Source organism: Carcharodon carcharias, chromosome 20, assembly GCF_017639515.1.
Source record: "Carcharodon carcharias isolate sCarCar2 chromosome 20, sCarCar2.pri, whole genome shotgun sequence".
Lineage (NCBI taxonomy): Eukaryota > Metazoa > Chordata > Chondrichthyes > Lamniformes > Lamnidae > Carcharodon > Carcharodon carcharias.
Window position 1 is genome coordinate 60,867,264 of NC_054486.1, and position 20,430 is coordinate 60,887,693.

The 20,430-nt window shown below is 37.5% G+C and overlaps 1 protein-coding gene across 1 annotated transcript in view; it reads left to right on the forward strand.

Moving 5' to 3' along the window:
• exoc5 (exocyst complex component 5) overlaps positions 1 to 16,584 on the forward strand; it is an 84,070-nt gene extending 67,486 nt beyond the window's left edge. The window contains exons 14-18 of the mRNA XM_041214880.1: positions 1,109 to 1,229; positions 1,883 to 1,969; positions 4,572 to 4,680; positions 7,648 to 7,863; positions 15,191 to 16,584. Of these exons, the coding sequence (XP_041070814.1) occupies positions 1,109 to 1,229; positions 1,883 to 1,969; positions 4,572 to 4,680; positions 7,648 to 7,863; positions 15,191 to 15,379 (722 nt within the window). The 3' untranslated portion in view covers positions 15,380 to 16,584. The remainder of the gene's footprint in view (positions 1 to 1,108; positions 1,230 to 1,882; positions 1,970 to 4,571; positions 4,681 to 7,647; positions 7,864 to 15,190) is intronic.
• Positions 16,585 to 20,430: the final 3,846 nt, after the last annotated feature.

The following is a 20,430-nucleotide window of genomic DNA, read 5'->3' on the forward strand; positions in this document are numbered from 1 at the left end:
TCCTTGAACGGGCATTTGGTCCCTCCCTCCTAATCATCTTTGATTCAGACTCCATTTCCCTTAGTGGCTTTGGACATTTCTCTATGTTAAAAGTGCTATAAAATAAAAAATTATGGTATATATTTTGAAGTAGCACTGCTGTAAGGTAAATCTAATTTAATAGAGTTTAAGTCTGTATTTACAAGATCCATAGGTAATTATGGATTAGTAAGATCATTAGTTTATCCGTCTAGAAATTCTCTCCTATCCACCAAATGCAGTGCAATTTCTAAAATGATTTCCAGGTTTGCACTTCAACATTCTATCTGTAAGTCTATTTAGTATGTTCATTACTTTTTAAGAAGATGAGCTTCCTGATGAGTCCTAAATTTTCTTTTTACTAATTGGAACTTAGGACTTTAAATTGAAGGTAGTATTCTGGTTTTAACTCCTTGTGTCTGTTGAATAGTTTGCATACCCTATAAAATCACATCTCAAATACAACTTTTTCAAGATGAGAACTGTGGGTCTCTCCTATCCATGCATTCATCACCACATAAGACTTTTCATGCAATCAACTAACCTCTATTCTTACATCACCTGAATGCCTGTTTTTGCTTTTTGGTACCCTATTCCCTCCCCCTACCATTCAACATAACTCTTTACAGTTTAAAAAAAACCCACCTTTTTCTACTCTTCAGCCAATGTCCTGGCTGTTCCCAAGATTTGCCCTGAATCCCCACAGCTTTGAGTGTAACCAGTACCTTTAGATTGGAACTTTCCCAAAGCGTATTGGAAGGTGAGGTGAACCATATTATATAGGGCTTTTCCATTCCACTTGAATTACCTCTTACTCTGAGAAATTAAGATGTGTGAGGTAGGAATTTCCATTTCTAAAACCATGTTGATGTCTGCATATTGATTTTTCATTATTTTGTAGTTGTTTGAAATTAGACTAATGAAGCCTGTGGTTGCCTGTATTTTTTATGAATTTGGTTATATTAATCTGCTTCTATGAACCAGACAATTAATAAAGCAGATAGATAATATTTAATTAACTCTGTTCTGATCATAAATTGGTGTTTTATCCATGACTGAAAGCTGAGAACAAGTTTTTTTTTCCCCTCAGCAATCCCATCTACAGATTCCAAGACTGCGCCTCTTTACTTTTTAGATGTTGTGCAACAGGCAAATACCATTTTTCATTTGTTTGACAAACAGTTTAATGACCACCTCATGCCACTGATAAGGTGAGAGAATTTTGTTAATTAACTGGAATGCTTTTAACTGAATTATTCTAATAATCATATGGAACACGATGAAACTTAAAATGTAACACATCTTGATTCTCCTGGGCACCTCCCCCATATGAAGTATCTACACAGTCATGAACACACTGCACCCTCGAGGCTTATAAGCAACAAAGTTCTAGGAATAATGAACAACTTCTAGTGGAGATCACTTTACCAACTATTTGGATTATGTAATTTGAAAGCAAAATGTGGTAGGACTGTTAAAAGATTTTGCAACCTGAACTGCAGTAATATGATGCATAACTTCCCAACAAATTCTGTTCTGCACCTCATCCTGGGAAACAGGAGCTTGATTCTAAATTCCAGTTACAATGTTAATTATTTGTAAACCAATAACTTTGATTCTGACCTCACCCTGAAAACATGTCTTTGGTAGAATCTTAATCTAATCTTTATGGAGTAAATTGTCAAATTCTCCATTGTGAAAATGATCGATTTTGGTTGGCTTCAAAAATCCTAAAAAGATCTTTTTTCATGTAAATTGCAAAAACAGCTCTTCTCACAGCATTTCCTTCTATTTGAGAGGCTACGCTCATTCAAAATTTGGACAGTAAAATAAGTTAGTATTTGATTTGTAATTGTACCTGCAGCTCTTCTCCTAAACTGACTGAGTGCCTGCAGAAGAAGAAGGAAGTGATTGAACAGATGGAAGTTAAACTGGATACAGGGATTGACAGGTAAATACAAATTCATTGCAACATGCCATATCAGGGATGTCATTAAACCCCACAGTTTTTCATCTGTCTATACAGCATCTCATTATCGTTTGGTTAATCATCCATCAGACATCTGTTAGATAGAGCCTTTCACTAAACAGTGTAGTGTCATCATTAAGCTGCTTAATCCTTAAACACAATAAACATTTTTCTCCACATAAAAATTCATTTTTTGTACTGTAGAAAGCTTTTTAATCCAAATGGGAGATTCTGAAGTTTCGGTAATTGGAAATTTTGGGTACGTTTTCATTTAGAATGTAAATGTGTTTTAATTTAAGGTTTTGAAGGTTCTACAGTATCTAACTATCTGAAAAATCTCTGGTACTAATGTGGTTGATTACAGTGTATTACATGTTTGTATGGGTAAGCACAATGGTAAACTAGTAAGTGCGCTCTAGTGCTTTGATTCTATTAAGGGACCAGATTATGTTAACTGAGCATTTATTTCAGCATTTGTTTTATTTCCACCAGTTTCTTGCTGGTTTTTGAAAATGCCCTTTATATGAGCAAAATACTTTTGGATTAAGGTCTAATGTTGAGTACCTTTGAATCCTTAACAATACCTAAATTAGATGCAGTGGCATAGCTCTGTTTTGTAAATTTAAGGGTTGTAGAATCATAAAATTTTACTGCACAGACATCATTCGGCCCATGGTGCCTGTGCTGGAAATAGAAATCCAATTAGTTGCACTTCCCTGCTTTTTCTCCATAGCCTTGCAAATTCTCTTTGTCAAGTATATATCCATTTTCCTTTTGAAAGTTAATATTGAGTTTGCTTTCACTACCTTATCGGGTAGTGCATTCCAGATTTATAATCCTAAGTGTTCTTTTTAAAAAGATCACCTTCTCTTCCCACTGGGCCTTTTCCATTTGTTTGAAATCTGTGTCCTCTACACAGGCAGGTGGGTCAGTAAACAATTTCTCTTCATTTACTTTATCAATGCCCATCATTGAAATTGAACATTCCTATTAAAATCTTAACTTTCCCTGTGCCAAGAACAATCCCAGCTTCTCTCTCTTTCCGTATAAGTGAAGACCCTCTTGCATGAAGGACAGGAAAAGACCCTCCAGTCCAGTGTTCCTCATTGCAAGGCCCTTGAACCAGTGGTGGCTCCCATTGACACTAAATGCGGCTCCCCAACTCCATCCGTTTTCAGGAACCGCTTTATCCTCAGAGGTTCACGGTGAGCTGGAGCCCAATCCAGCATTATATTCCTATATTTTTTTTAACATTAAAAAAAAGCATTATGAGCCGATCAAAAGTCAGCCTTCTTTGCATTTTACATTGGCCACATGGTGTTGGGGAAGGAAAGAGTTAACTCACAAGGAGTTCAATTGGTAATTATCAGTTAACCAGCTAAGTACCCATTTAAATGTATAAAAGAGAAAACAGATGAGACAAGCTCTCTGTCGAGTTTTATGGACCAAAAATAAAACTCTGTTGGAAGAAGCCAGTCTTAGTCTTTACCTTTATTTCAAGCAGCTATTGTGACTTTATCACATGGTACAATGTGTGGCAATAAGCATATCGAGGTATGTGTGTTATATAGTAACAGTTATATTACTATAGCAACCACCATAGAAATAGAATATTGAGCTGTTGGTGTCATTTTTTTTGGCCCATATAAGTTACTGGAGTGGTAAGCAATTATAATTCAGTAGTCATTGTGGTGCGCTCGCTGCAGGACTTTTGCTAAAGTAGCCCTTGCTTGAAAAATAGTGAAGGTAACTGCTCTGGTCCATCCAACCAGTTCCACTCAATTAATTGTGTTAATTTGTGAATCACAATACATACACTGCTGCCTCACCCCAAACCATGAGATCTGGGAGAGGTGAAAAACTAGATTTTAAAAACCCAGGTCAATTTAGGGGAAGCAAACCCAGGAAATTCCACTGTGACCCTTTCAGACAATCAAAACCAGCCCAGGACATCATTCTAGCCCTGATAGTTCTGCATAGTTTTGTACAAAGTGATCTCTGCTCAGTGAGAAATGCTCCAGCTTTTGCTTGAAAAGTGTCCAAAGCGAATTGGTATCCATCACCTTTAATGCTTGTTCTTGAAGAATGCAGCATTCACCCAGTCTACATGCATAACATTGCACTTTGCCAACCTCTGAGGAGCCCAATCTCTCAATATCCACCTTGAACATTTGAGCATCATATATAGTTCTGACATTCATAATCTTAGTTTTATCTGCAAACTTGTAGACAATCTCCCTAGCATCTATATCTATCCTCTATATCTGGATCACTAATAAAAATAGTCAAGAGCAGACTCTGCTAGCCTAGCACAGAATTCATCTCATCTCTAGAATAATTCTGCTAAGATTGTATGATTTGTTATTGTAGAAGTCTGTAGTAACCAGTTTAAAGATTTTCAAATATTATTGATACACATTTCAAAAGTTACCCCTTTTTACACAGAATTTATATTTAAATTTACAACATATCAGTAACATTACCATATTATTTCTTTGCAATTTTTAAAATTGCCTAGACCTATACTGACATAGAATAAAGCAAGTGCAGTAGCTCACAAAAATAACTTTTTTGTTCTGTGAAGGACATTGAATTGCATGATTGGACATATGAAGCACATCCTGAGTGTTGAACAGAAAAAGACAGACTTCAAACCAGAGGATGAAAACAACGTACTAATTCAGTATACTAATGTACGTATTCTCAAACTGCTGTACAATGTGCGTTGCATATATCCCAGAAAACCATCTCAGAATTTTATTGCACATATAGGTGTTGTATGTTACACTTAATTCTCCCAAATGACTGTGCTGGAATTACTGTAATCAGCTATCTCCATGGCTACTGCTTTCAATCTGAATCTCTTTTTTTGCCTCTTTGTTTTTTTATTTTGCTTTCTGAGTTTTACGGTGAGAAAGAGAGAACTGGCATTGAATAGTGACTTCCTATAAACTTGGGACATTCCAAAGCACTTCAAAAAAAGTAATTTATTGAATGTGAAGTGCAATCAATTATGCAAGAAAACATGGCAGCCAATTTGTACACAGGAAGATTCTGCAAAGAACAAATAAGTTAACCTGCTTTTTAATAATTGGAAAAACATCTGCTCTTGAAACGTGCCAAAGAATCTCTTAGTTATGTCAATGTGCTTTGTTTTAGTGTCTCATCCAGAAGATGTAATTTTCCCATGGTGTTGAACTGTACTCAGTTATGTACTCAGTATTATGTACTCAGTTCTTGCAATGGAATTTGAAACCCGATTATCTGACTAAGGTAAAACTCAACCAAATAAGTCATGCTGTGTTGATCACACTCCCCACTCAGTATGTTGGATTAACGAAAATTTGTTGCATAGTTTGCATTTAAGGATACAATATTAATTGCACTATCTGGAAAGATTATTGCTAATTTATATCAAGAATTAAGGAGTGGAGCTTTCCTATAATTTGTACAATATCTGCTGTTCATGTCTTGAGGCAGTGGTTATAACAGAATTAGCTCGCTTTTTCTCGTGTAGCTTTCAAAAGCCTGCTGCTGACTGTAGTATAGGATGGTTGGAGGAGTTTAGAGTGTGATATGATATGGCAGGTGGTATTTGCCAGGCTGACCAAATCCCAAAGGGAAACTTGGCCTTGCTATCACAACGAATTTGCAATTTGTAGTTATTACGAGAAGGCTTGTACACTGGAGCCAGAAATAGTGTGTTCACCACCACCTTCAGAGATTTTAAAGATTAAATTAAAACATTTACTAAAAGAAAATGTAAACACACAAGATTACAGTTACACAGATACATTTAGTTTTATAACCATTCCCACAAGATTTCTAATTAACTATACACCTCTTTCAGGCAACAGTCCAAATAGATTCTTATTCTGTAAAACATCCAGCAATATTACCAGAAGCATCCACTGTTGCTCTGAAGGAGGTATCTCACAGCTTCTCTCCCTCTCATTTGACAATGGAATTCTAAAGGCTTTTAACACAACCTTGGTTACTGGAACAGCAAACTTCCCCAGGGTACCTAGAGGCTTTTTCCCACAGGCCTATTTCACACAGTGCACCTTTCAAGATCTCACGTGCCCACACCTCATACAACATTCCATCTTTCTTTAAATATATTTTCTCCCTTTTGACCTGCAAATCCCGTTGTTCCCACCTTTCTTTGGAAGTTACTTTTCCCAGAATAAGAAAATCTTTCATGTTCTCATTATGGCCAGCGCTTCCGGGAAAAATAAACTTAATAACTTTGCCTTATTTATCCTACCGTTGTAAACACCTTATCATGTCCCTTTGAAAATCAAGCAACCTCTCGACTTATCTAAAAATGCAAATTCCATTTGCACTGTATCTGCTGAGACTTCATCCTAGCTTACCCCATCCCCATTTCAAATGCCTGTTTTACACTTAATCCCTTTTGATGATTCAAACATTGCAGTCTGACTGTCTACGGTTTAATTAAACTAGACACACACATAAATGTCCACACACACAGTCCCCTCGGCCTGCTTCAGTATCCCACAGTAATATTGACAGAAAAAATTATCTTTCCTTTGTGTGGCACGCTGTAGTTGGCTTGTAGAGGTACAGCATTAGTTTCATTTCTGTCACTGCAGTCAGAATGCATCCTTAGGTAGGTGGCATGACATCTCCTGGGTGAAAAATTGGGAAAATTTGCAATTTCTATATTATTAATTTCGTTCATGATTCCCCTGAATGAATCACACTGATACCAACCACAGAAAGCCCAGATTTCTAAATGCCATACCCTAATGTGGTTAGTTTGAGCTACTTGATTTTTACCACATGTTGCTGCAGAACTTTATCTCTCCTGAAACTGATGTAGCCATTACTTCCCATTTTCACCTAGCGGGAAGGCAAATTACTTAATCTTGAATCATTACTTGTTCACAGTCTGAACTCTCGTTTGCAAATTGTGGACATTTAGAATTTGCAAAATGCACAATTTCGTACTGGCTTAGTTAAGCGCATTACCCAATGCACTTTTTACAGTTACAATCCCTGAAGGTCACATGCATTATATAAATAATAAAATTATTGGTTGATTCAACTAGCTGGGGATAATGGATTGCAATGTCTACTTTTGGTCTACATACAATAATAATAACAGCGTATACATCAGAGGCTAATTTATGCAGCGATCCCAAGATAGAAGTGACAATGTTTTTCCAGGGTGTTCAATAATTTTGTTGCTTACATAGGAGTATTTGCTTTAGAAACACATCAAGCGATAAATCCATAAATCCCTGCAGGAGTCTGATTGTAAGGCAGCTCCCTGAGTCTTTGTTAATTTGGGATGAATGTTTTATATACCAGTGTTTGTGTACCTATCCCCTGAAGGCTGAATGCTTAAAAACGAAATATAGATATGCATAAATTTTGGTTTAAAAATTAAACCTTAATTTGGCTCATTAGTGATTCTTTAGGGGTCTACAGGTAAAAGAGAATCATTACAAGTTAAAAGTTAATCTGTTGGTATTTAGTACCCTTAAAACCCATTTTTAAAAAAAGCATTGAATATTTTATTGCCATATGATTTTGAAGCAAATACATTTAGCATAGAATGCTATGTCCAGTTTTCGTTACTTAATAGAATATAATAATCTGTATTAATGTTATACTTTGACCTTTTTGAGTAGGCTTGTGTCAAAGTCTGTGGCTATGTTGGAAAGCAAGTGGAAAAAAATCGAAATTCGATGGATGGGAAGAATGTGGATACTGTTCTGACAGAATTTGGAGTTCGCTTCCATCGTCTTATTCATGAGCACCTTCAGCAGTATACTTACAGTTCAATGGGTGGCATGCTGGCTATCTGTGATGTAGCTGAATACCGGAAGTGTGCCAAAGAATTTAAGGTGTTGTATACACTCAATATTAACCTATTGTCTCAACATGGCTTTGTATTGTTGGTGCTTTGTACTGCCTTTTTGCTGATTATATAAAATGTTCTTATCATTTTGAATGCAAATTAGGTTGCAAATAATACCATAACTTTTCATTTTCAAAAATGGCTCCTTTAAATCTTTCCAATTTACTTTTGAGGAGAATTCCCCTCTTCCCGACAACATGCAAATTTATTAGAAAAGCTGCTTTTAATAGTAAACATCACTCTACTAAACTAAGTGTTCCATTTTGGAATACCTTAATTTTCCCATATTAACTTATATCGATGTGTGTTCTATTAATTTTATTCGAATTTTCATTGCTGAATAATTTGGTCGTCAGCCTTGTCTTTTACTGAATAATGTTAAATTGTAAGGGTCCTTTCTAATTTGTCAGGAGTAATGCAATGTAGTTAAGAGTATATACATTAGCACCTAAAACTTTGGTTGCTCTTAAGCCTTTAATCCAAACACCTGTTTGCTTGTATCTTAAAAATCATAAGAAATCATTTATGTAAAGTAGTTAAATGCAACCATGCAGACATTCAGCAAATCCACATTCAAAATTGAGGATCAGACAGATCTGCCCCATTTTCAGTAAATTAATTGAAGCAGCTCTGTACTTGTATTGCCAGATGGCCATAGATATCAGACTGATGCTAGGGACTTACTAAGAACAAGAGATAATTATGTATGGATTTTGAATTATTGACTCAAAAGAATTTAAGTGCTTTTTGTATTTTGTTCTAATTATAGTATATTTTTGTAACCATTGTAAATAAAGCAGAGGGAAATGCAACCCTGTGTAACTAAAGAAGTATAGATTTGCTGAAAAGTTAATGGCTAATTTTTTTCTAAGGTTACAAACTTTTGCCTGATACATAACTTATTCAAATTGTCCTGTCCTGTTCTGCTTGTAGCTACTCCTACCAGGAGATCTGCTGTCATGGTATGTCATGCTCATCTGTCTTGCACCGTCCTCTCAATTCCACCAGTATGTCCGTATGCAACAGCCCTGTGATGTCAGTCATTGAGCTATGCCTAGGTGGACCCTTTCTTCTGCCCTCCACTTTGCCCTATAGAAGAGATCACTAGCTTTTCAGCTCCGATCAAATGGCAGAAAAACTGACATTATTTCTGGATGTCACTTTTTAGAGTTCTTTTTGCTGTTGCAATTTCAAGCATTTGTCTAATGGTCTATACATGGAATTTTAAGCATATGTCTTAGCATCCACGTTTCAAAGGCCTCTATTTTCTTCCGCAGATCTTTATTTATTGTCCAGGTTTCTGAGGCATACAGGAAAGTGGATAGAATGTAGTATCTTAGCAAAGTGATGGAAGGTGTCATCAACAGTGCTATCATGCAGCACTTACTCAACAATAAGCTGCTCACTGATGCTTGGTTTGAGTTTAGCTGGGGCCACTCAGCTCCTGACTTTATTACAGCTTTTGTCCAAACATAGACAGAAGAGTTGAACTTGAGGGGAGGTGAGAGTGACTGTTCTTGACATCAAGGCTGCATTTGACTGAGTGTGGCATCAAGGATCCCTAGTAAAACTGAAGTCAATGGAAATCGGGGAAAACTCTCCACTTGTTGGAGTCATAACCAGCACAAAGGAAGACTTCTAAAGGGATATTTCAGAATAGATAAATTCCATTGAGAAAGAAACTTCCAAGGGGATGGCCTACCATCTGTAGTTAACAAAATGTTAAAGACAGTATCAAACCTAAAGAAAAAGCATATTACTGCATAAAGATGGGTGGCAGGTCAGCAGATTAACAGAATATAAAGAACAGCAAAGAATGACAAGATTAATAAGGAGTGAAAAATTAGAGTGTGAGAGGAAGTTAGCTAGAAATATGAAGTTTGATAATGTGATATTTTATAGATCTTTAAATAAGAAAAGAGTTTTAAAAATGAGCATTGGTCCTATAGAAAGTGAGTCTGGAGAATTAATAATGGAAAAAAAGGAGATGGTAGATGAATTGGGCAGGTACTTTGTATTGGTTTTAACAATAGAGGATACAAGTAACATCCCAGCAATAGCTGTAAATCAGGAAATAGAAATAAGGGAAGAACTCAGGAAAATTACAATCACCAGAGAAGTGGTATTGAGCAAATTGTTGGCACTGCGGGCCAACAAATCCCCAGATCCTGATGGACTTTATCCTAGGGTCTTGAACGAAATGGCTCGTGAGATAGTTGATGCATGATTTTAATTTTCCAAAATTACCTGGATTCTGGGAAGGTTCCATTAGATTGGAAAATAGCAAATGTAACTCCTCTATTCTAAAAGGGAGGGAGACAGAAAGCAGGAAACTACAGGCAGGGCAGTTAGCTTAACATCTGTCATAGGGAAAATGTTAGAAGCTATTATTAAAGACATTATAGCAGGGCACTTAAAAGTTCAAGGCAATCAGACAGAGCCAACGTAGTTTTGAGAGAGGGAAATCATGTTTAACTAATTTATTGAAGTTCTTTGAAGGCATCACATGTGCTGTGGATAAAGGGGAACCAGTGGATATACTGTACTTGGATTTCCAGAAGGCATTTGATACAGTGCCACATCAAAGGTTATTGTAGAAAATAAAGCTTATGGTGCAAGGAGTAATATATTGGCATGGATAGAAAAATAGCTGGCCAACAGGAAATGGAAGGTAACCAAAAATGGGTCTTTTCTTAGTTGGCAGGGTCTAACGAGTGATGTGTCACAGGGGTCAGTGGTGGGGTCTCGACTTTTTACAATGTAGATAAATGACTTAGATAAAGGGACCAGAGGTATGGTTGCTAAATTTGCTGACAACACAAAGATAGGTAGCAAAGTAAGTTGTGAAGATGATGTAACGAGGCTACAAAATGACAGGTTAAGTGATTGGGCAAAGTTCTGGCAAATGTAAAATTGTCCATTTTGGCAGGAAAAATAAAAAAGCTTATTGTCTAAATGGTGAGAGATTGCAGAACTCAGATTCAGAAGATTCTGGGCATCCTAATGCATGAATCACAAAAGACTAATCTGCAAGTAATTAGAATAGCTATTAGAATGTTATTGTTTATTGTGAGGGGAATTGATTAGAAAAGTAGTGAGGTTAAGCTTCAATTGTACATGGGACTGGTGAGACCACATCTGAAGTATAGTGTACAGTATTGCTCTCCTTTTTTAAGGAAATATGTAAATGTGTTAGAAGCAGTTCAGAGAAGGTTCGCTAGACTAATGCCAGGAATGGGCGGGTTGTCTTATGAGGAAAAGTTGGACAGGTTAAGCTTATATCCACTGGAGTTTAGAAGAGTAAGTGAAGCTTTTATGATTCTGAGGAGTTGTGAAAGATTGGATGGGCAAAGAAGTGGCAGATGGAATACAATGTGGGCAAGTGTGAGGTCATGCGCTTTGGTAGGAAGAATAGAGGCATAGACTATTTTCTAAATGGGGAAAGAATTCAGAAATCTGGAGTGCAAAGGGACTTGGGAGTCCTAGTCCAGGATTCTCTTAAGGTTAACTTGCAGGTTGAGTCGGTAGTTAGGAAGGCAAATGCAATGTTGGCATTTATTTCGAGAGGACTAGAATATAAAGCAGGGATGTGCTGCTGAGGCTTTATAAGGTTCTAGTCAGACCACATTTAGAATATTGTGAGCAATTTTGGGCCCTGTATCTCAGGAAAGATGTGCTGGTCCTGGAAAGGGTCCAGAGGAGGTTCACGAGAATGATCCCAGGAATGAAAGGCTTAACATATGAGGAATGTTTGAGAACTCTGGGTCTATACACGATGGAGTTAAGAAGGATGAGGAGGGATCTGATTGAAACTTATAGAATAGGCCTGGATAGAGTGGACGTGGGGAAGATGTTTCCATTAATAGGAGAGACTAGGACCTGAGGGCACAGTCTCAGAGTAAAGGGAAGACCTTTTAGAACAGAGATGAAGAGAAACTTCTTTAGCCAGAGAGTGGTGAATCTATGGAATTCATTGCCACAGAGAGCTGTGGAGGCCAGGTCATTGAGTGTATTTAAGACTGAGAAAGATTCTTGATTGGTAAAGGGATCAAAGGTTATGGGGAGAAGGCAGGAGAATGGGGTTGAGAAACTTATCAGCCATGATTGAATGGTGGAGCAGACTCGAGTCGAATTTCTGCCCCCAAATCTTATGGTTTTATGGATGTGAAGAGGATTTTTTTATTCGTTCGTGGGATGTGGGCGCTGCTGGCTCGGCCAGTGTTTATTGCCCATCCCTAACTACCCTTGTTCAGATTTTTATTGAATTAAAATTTCACCATCTGCCATGGTGGGATTCGAATCCAGTTCCCCATAGCATTACCCTGGGTTTCTGGAGTACTAGTCCAGTGACAATACCACTATGCCACTGCCTCACCATGTTTCTTCTTGTGGGAGAATCTAGAACTAGGGACCACTTTTTAAAAATAAGGGTTAAGAAAAAGATGAGAATTTTTTTCTGAGGGTTGTGAGTCTTTGGAACTCTCTTCCTCAAAAGGCAGTTGAGGCAGAGTCTTTGAATATTTTTAAGGCAGAGTTAGATAGATTTTTGATAAACAAAGGGATGAAACGTTAGGCAGGAATGTGAAGTGGAGGTTACAGGCAGGTCAGCCATGATCTTACTGAATGGCGGAGCAGGCTGGAGTGGCCGAGTGACCTATTCCTGCTCCTAATTCATATGTTTTGTATGTTTGTGGTTGTTGGAGGTCAATTATCTCAGTCTCAGGACATCACTGCAGGAGTTCCTCAGGATAGTGTCCTGGGCCCAACCATCTTCAGCTGTCTTATCAGTTATGTTCCTTCTGTCATGAAGTCAGAAGTGGGGATGTTCGCAGATGATTGCACAATGTTCAGAACCATTGGTAACTCCTCAGATACTGAAGCAGTCCCTGTCCATTTCCAGCAAGATCTGGAAAACATTCACGCTTGGGTTGGTGAGTGGCAAGTAACATTCATGCCACACAAGTGCCAGGCAATGACCATCTTCAATGAGAGAATATCCTACCACTGCCCCTTGACATTCAATGTCATTGCCATCGCTGAAGTGCCCCACTATCAACATCCTGTGGGTTACCACTGACCAGAAACTGAACTGGACTAGCCATATAAGTACTGTGGCTACAAGAGCAGGTCAAAGGCTGGGAAATTTTGTGCAGAGTAACTCATCTCCTGACCACTTCCTCCAGCTCCACCCCCATATCTCTTTCCCCCCCCCCCCAAAAAAAAACCTGTCCACCATCTACAAGGCACAAGTCAGGAGTGTGATGGAATACACTCCACTTGCCTGGATGAGTGCAGCTCCAACAACACTCAAGAAGCTCACCACCATCCAGGACAAAGCAGCCCACTTGATTGGCATTCCATTTCCCAACTTGAATTCACAGCCTCCACCACCAGTGCAGATTGGCAGTCGTGTGTACCATCTACAAAATGCATTGCAGCGACTTCCCAAGGGTCCTTCAACAGCACCTTTCAAACCCGTACCTCTACCACCTAGAAGGACAACGGTGTACCTACACCACATGAACTGCAGTGGTTCATGAAAGTGGCTTACCACTACCTTCGCAAGGCAATTAGTGATGGGCAATAAAAATGCTGGTCTAGTCAGTAACCCCCATGTCCCATGAAAAAGAATGAAAATATTGAGTTTTTCTCTGTTTCAAGCTTGAGTTTTCTTGTTCAAATAAAGCAGCAGAAAATTTTGGTCATTTGCACTAAATCAGTCAACATGTGTGGAGGGAATAAGTTAACATTTAAGGTACAACTTTTTCATGGAACTTCTAACAACAGGTTGCATTATATTGTGCCTTAAACTTAGTAAAATGTCCCAGGGCGCTTGACAGGATCAAATATAATTTGACAACAAGCCATATAAGGAGATTTCGGGACAGATGGGGTTTTATGGAGCATGTTAAAGGAGGAGAGAGAGGTTTAGAGAGAGAATTCTGGAGTTTGAGATGAGACAGCTGAAAGTACGACTGCTATTGGTGGAGCAGTTAAAACAAGGAATGTGTAAGAAGCAAGAATTGGAGCCACAAAGATTTTGGGGAGTTGTAGGGGGACTGGAAATGTTTACAGAGATGGAGAGAGACAAGGCCATGGAGGGATTTAAAAGCAAAGATGACATTTTTAGAATTGAAGGATTGCCAGACTGGATGATGGGTGGTATAGCTAAAAAACCAATGGATGCTGACTCACCCACCATTTTCTGTTTGTTTTGATTTCCAACATCTGCAGTTTTTTGTCTTTCATTCAAACGATATTTGTTCCCATTATTTATTGTAAAACTATTTGTGTTCATTTGTAATCTATTCTGCTTGCCATGAAATCCAAAACACAAAGCTATTTAATGTTTTTCATTAATTTGGTTTTTATTTCATAAACATTTAAGCTTGCCTTAACAAACCTGACCTTCAGTATATGAAACCACCTTGACCTAACGCCTAACTTTATAAATTGCATAGTCGTTGGCCTGATGAATATGTTACCATGTGGAGATCTTTGAGCATTAAGATGTTGGATGTTGTTCCTCCACACCCAATTTGTAGAAGTCTTTGCTTTTACCTTTGAAAAAAGCATTTTATTTTAATTCAGCTTCTATTTCGTATTTTAAGCCAACTTAATATATATTTACAACTTGATTATTGAAACATTTAAATTTTTTTGTAATGCCTTTCACAAGTCAGCTTTCAAAAAGAGTACATCAACACACCTGACGCCATACTTGTTATAGATGAAAACCTGAAACTGGCCAGGGCTTTTCTGTACCAAGTTTCCTGATCAAACAACCAAACTTTGATGCTATTAACTTCATAATAATGAGACTTTTAAAAATAAAAGTAAATCTCAGTTGAACCTGTATCTGTCCAAGCAACAATCTGAAGAATGCAATGCAGTTATTAGTTCATTAGCAGAATTATACACTGTGTTACATATTATAATAGTTTACCCTTTTTTTTAAGAAAAAACATCCTGTAACTTATCATGACAGTTCAACAAGAGATCCACTACTATATTCATCTGAACTTAAATATTGCGTGTCATACATTTTCCATTATACTCTTGCCAGCATTTCTCAGTGATGCTTAATCATCACCAAATCTATACAAGTTTATATTTCCCAGCAAATAATTCCAGGTGATATCTTATGGGCAGGGAGAGGGAAAGTTTCTTGCCCAAACTACTATTCCTCTATTTGGCACATGCCTTCTGTATTCTTCAGATCATAAAAGCTGTCTTTTCCCTGCAACGATATGATTTGCTCTCTCTAGACTTAGTACAACTCATTTAATTGCACTTTCTCCCTTTCCTTACAGATTCCCTTGGTGTTGCAACTTTTTGACACGCTACATGCACTCTGTAATCTCCTGGTAGTAGCACCTGACAACCTTAAGCAGGTCTGTTCTGGAGAGCATCTGACTAATCTTGACAAGAACATCCTTCATGCCTTTGTGCAGTTACGGTCCGACTATAGATCAGCTCGTCTTGGTCGTCACTTCAGCTGAAATCAGAATATAGTGTCTCAGCTTGATGTGCTGGACTTTTCAAGCTTAGGCTGCTTGGAACTTTGGAAGCTTTAAATACAGGGCATTCCAACCCCTGTTAAATAGTTATTTACAAATATATTTGGGATATTTGTGACTTCATTAAAAGGCAGCCATTATTGAACTGTGTTTCATTGAAAAACAGAGGCTGAGTTAATCCAAGCTAAACACAGTAATATTTTTGCACAATTTACGCTCTAACAAATTATCTGGAGCTGAACCTATCAGAAGCTACTAATGTTACTCAAGTTTTGCATATGTTACAAAATTTATGTTCATAATTAAATACAATCAGGGAGGTTGTTGAAGCACTGAATAATAAGTTTAAAGCTCAGTTCTATAAACACTTGTTTGAAGAAAATGTAGAGTGTTTTATCCAGGTATAATGGATTTACTTCCTCTTGCTGTACGCAGATGTAACACTATATTAATAGGAGTATATTTGTTTATACAGGCCTTTGATTAAACAGCTACAGCAGGTGCCTCGGCTTATTAAACATAGTTATTGCTTCATGGGTTATTTTGTTGGTCTGGAAATGGGGTGAGGGTTGAGGAGGTTGCAATTTATCACTGTCATGCCATTTCTATGTAAGTTAACTTAACAGCTTTAGTATTTATGAGCTACTGCAGGTAGTGCTCTATTAAATACATGTTACCTTTGCTATCTCTGCTGTTGATGTTATTGTTCTCTGCTGTGGTAATATCAGAATTACTAAAGGAGGAAGAAGAATTGAGCATTCTGGAAGTCATTGCCATTATAGGTTATGGGAGAATGCTTTTCTGTTTCTCAAAGTAAGCGAGTTTTAATCATCTTTGCCATAAACATCAGTAATTGCTACAAAACTCAGTTTATTTTGTAGATCTTTTAAATGTTCCCTGAAGGAATTTTGCTCATCAGTTTGACTGGAAGTACTATAAACAATTGGTCAGAATTTTTACATTTTGTATTGTTCCTTTTTGACATTCTAGAATGTTATTTTACATTATTCCCAAAAGGTTGTATTAGCTGTAATTATTTTCGGTGCGTGCATGCTGTGCAGTATTTCTTGTGTATAAGGAGTAAAAGGTTGGAAATGGTTAGTGGTGGAAAACTACAGAATTCTTCCACTGATGGTAAAATTGTTAACATTGCTTCCTCATCATTAAACTGCAAATACCCCCACATACAAAAGTAGTGAAGTATTTCTCTTTATTTCTATATTATTGTCAATAACTCCCTGATACTGTTATCTGTATATGGCAAAAGAGAAGTTATCAGAACTGAATTATTCTTGAATGGTCAGGACAAAAGATTTTTAAATCTGAATCACGTCTTGTCATATGATTTGGTAAATGGACAGGACTTTTTATTATATTACTTATAAACCTTCTGATAGCTGCAAATCTAATATTATTCAAGGCGAGGAAAACTCAAAATGAGAAGGAAAGGCAAACCTGAAGTGCATTATTGTCTTGAGTTTTCTGATAGATAAACATTTTTGAAATTGTTTTATTTAATATGATATGTTTGATTTCCCACATATTAGACTTCCTTTCCACGCCATTTAGCAACAGGAATCTTGCAACTAGTAGGAGTAATGCAAGGTCAGCTGGAAATTTATCCTCATTACCATCCTTGAGTCAGTGGGCATGTAGTAGTTAGAGCAGTACAGTCTACTCTTAACTCAAAGTTGTTGAATCTGAATTAAAATTTCCTCTTGTTCTACTAAAATTGTTTAATTTGAATGACTCATTCAGCTTTTTTCAAACAAAGAAACATTGAAGGCAGGAATACTATAGAATTATAGCCTTCCATTCAAGATTTGAATATAAGTTGAACTAAGCTGATCTCAGAAGAACCCCTAGCTAAAGCTAATGCTCCAAAGGTCAGAACTTTAGGCACTGAGGTATGACAACGTAAGGTAAACCTTAATGACATTATCTTCAATGTGAAGACAAAATTGTAAACACATTGATGCATGCTGGTATGAATTTAGTAATGAATAACAATGATATAGGCAGCACTTGACTTGTTGTAGCATCTTTCTCCTCCCTGTCTCTCAAAGCACCACCCCTCCACCCCTTAGTTACCTGGCCTTATATAACCGACTTCCCCATACCTTCCCTGTGGGCAGCAAGAGCCACAAGTCATTTCAAATTTTGGCCTGAACCTCCTATGACAGCTTTACAGTTTTCTTAATTTAGATGTAGTGTGTGAATTAGCTCTGGTAAATTGTGTTATACAAATGGCTTGCTTTCAGATTTTGAAACAAATGGCTTTTGTCTCACTTAATTCTTACTGACTAGCAGTCACTGTAAATCAAAATAATTTATATGTGGAGTGCATTAGGGATTTAGGTGGTACAATAATACGCTATAGGAATATAATCTGTTTTTTACACTTGCATTTACTAGTCAGTGAGATTCTGTCATTGTTGAGATGAACGTGACAAATAATGACAACTTTAGTGGAGCTGCTTCTGATGTTCCTGTGTATTGTGCCATGAGTTATTTACCCATTGCATGCCACAAAAGGATGTAGGATTTTTATAGCGCATTTCTTGCTATCAAGAAAGCACCAGAAGACTTGGAGAAAGGGGTAAGGCTTACTTGCCTCACAAGGATCTATTCTTGTCTTCCTCCTTTTCTTTCATCTGCAGCCCTTTGGTGACATCCTCCTCAGCTTCCACATGTGCATTGACACCACTTAGCTCTACTTCCCCACCAGCTCTCTGCTGTCAGTTTCTCTGACAGCTAACTGTAATTTCCTGTGGATAAACATTGGGAAGTTCAAAGCCTTAGCCTTTGGCCCCTGTCACATCACCTATACCCGCAATAACTGTTGCAAGCTGAAGAAGATTGTAACTGGCAAATCCTCTTTTACCCCTTAGCTGAGGTACCTTCTCCATTGTGATGACCACCGCCGCCCCCACCACCCTGAAAAAGCACTTTTGTCATCTGAGATTTGGCTATTTTAATACTTTATTGGCCAAGCTTCTCTTTGTAAACTTTAGCTCACCCAAAACTTTGCCACCCTTATTCTTTCTCAAATGAAGCCCTACTCTTCCAGCACTGCCTTCCACGTTGATCTACCTTGGCTCCCTCATCGTTTTACCCAGCCCTAAAATTGCTCCTTTCCCAAATACACTGTTGCTTTAATTCTGGACTCCCATGCACTGCCTCCCCCTCCATTGCACCAATATTCATGCCTATGTGTTAAGCTATTCCTAGACCCTACTCTCTGGAATTTGTCCCTAAGTGACTTTTTCTGTTTTTATATACCATCTTTTTCACCAACCTCCCAATGTTTTGTTCACACCTCTGTGAATCACTTCGGAATGTTTTTCTATGTTAAGGTGAATAATTAAGTACAAGTTTTTGTTTTATTTTATTCAGAATACTGAGAGAGCTTTGCTCAGTTTTCTTTGTTCCAAAATTTAGAAAACCTAAAAAGGAGATTCAGTTCCAAAAGTTGAACTGTGGCTGTGAACCTTGGATGTCAGTTGCAACATGGCCCAAATTTAAGATTGCTATCAAAAGAGTGGAGATTAATTATTTTGTTATGCACAGGGTTGTTAGGATGTAGAAGGTGCTGCCAGATGCAGTACTGGAAGCAGAATCCATAATCATTTTTGTAAATGAAGTGGATAATTAATTCAGAACGTTTAAAAGGATCTGGAGGAAAGGAAGAGTAATGGGACTAGGGGGATAATTTATTTTGTGCTGCAAAATTCCATGTATATTTGACTCATTAATGTTCTCCCAGAAACTGTCTGCAGTTTTAATTAATTAACAACCGTTCAAAATATAAAGTGCAACATTTTTACTTGTCCACTGTGCTTGTTCTTCAATATTTATAGTGGCTCCACATCAAAGGGTTACATGTGCATTCCTTCCTTAGCCAATCTATGCTTTAGAGAATTGGATTGTAGTATAGTTGCCAAGCTTACACATCTCTGTCCAGTTGGATCTTCCTAATCTGGAAAATTCACCATGGATTCTGCCACTGAAAGTCTCCTGTAATAGAATGGAAGAGATTTGCCCTCCGATACCTTAGTTAGAATGAGTTAATTCAGAAATTTCTATGTTGCAAAGCCTGTTTGATGGGAGAAAGAAGTTGGTCTCCATTGCAATGTGGTGGCTATTTGTGCCCTTTACTTACCTCCAGATGAAGGATAACTATGACAGTTCCTGTCTGATCTTTTAAGTTTACATAGCACCTCAGAGCTGCTGCTGTTTTTGACATGAGACCTAAACCTGACACTCCATAAGCTCTTGTATCCTTTTTGAGTCCATGTTTGTTTTTGATCTGAAACTGGCACTCTAGAAGATTTGCTGTGTGCTGGTTTTGTCTCAGCCAAGTAAATCTGTATTCCACGATTTTGTGGTTGAGCAACTCTCTCTGCTAAGGAATGAAGATTTAAAAAGAAACTTCTGCTCTTATCCAAAATTCCTGTCCAAGTTGTGGTGGAATTTCATTTGACTTGGGGATTACAGTCACTCTTTAAATGCAGCACCTCACCCATATGAGAAGATCGTGTCTTTTTCCTAAAACTTTGGACATCCTGACTTCAAACAATGCCTAGTAAACTTGTTGGCCAACACAATCTGTACGTTTATTTTCCGAGGCTTAAATTTTCCTTCACTCAACCTTGCTTATTGGAGGATTAGGCTTTATTTGGGCCAGTCGATAACAGTTAATATGTAAGGCTTATTGCCCTGAGTAATGCACACATTTAACAAATGGTAACCCTTTGATATTACTGGTAAAGAAGATTTGACAGAACTTTGCTTAATTTTGTTTTGACATTTAAACGTTATTTTGTGTCCCTTTCTTAGAAGGAATGAATAAAGTATACAGATTGTACTTTTGGGACCATGCATCTTTTCTCCTTCCTTTGTTCTTAACTTTTAAAATTTTAAATCTATATTCTTAGTCCACTGTATTGTTAAGAGGTAATTCCATTCTACTTTTTGATTCCAAAGGAAAGGGAACTTAGTGACCTAGTTTTATATTGGGAGGCCTAGTTAAA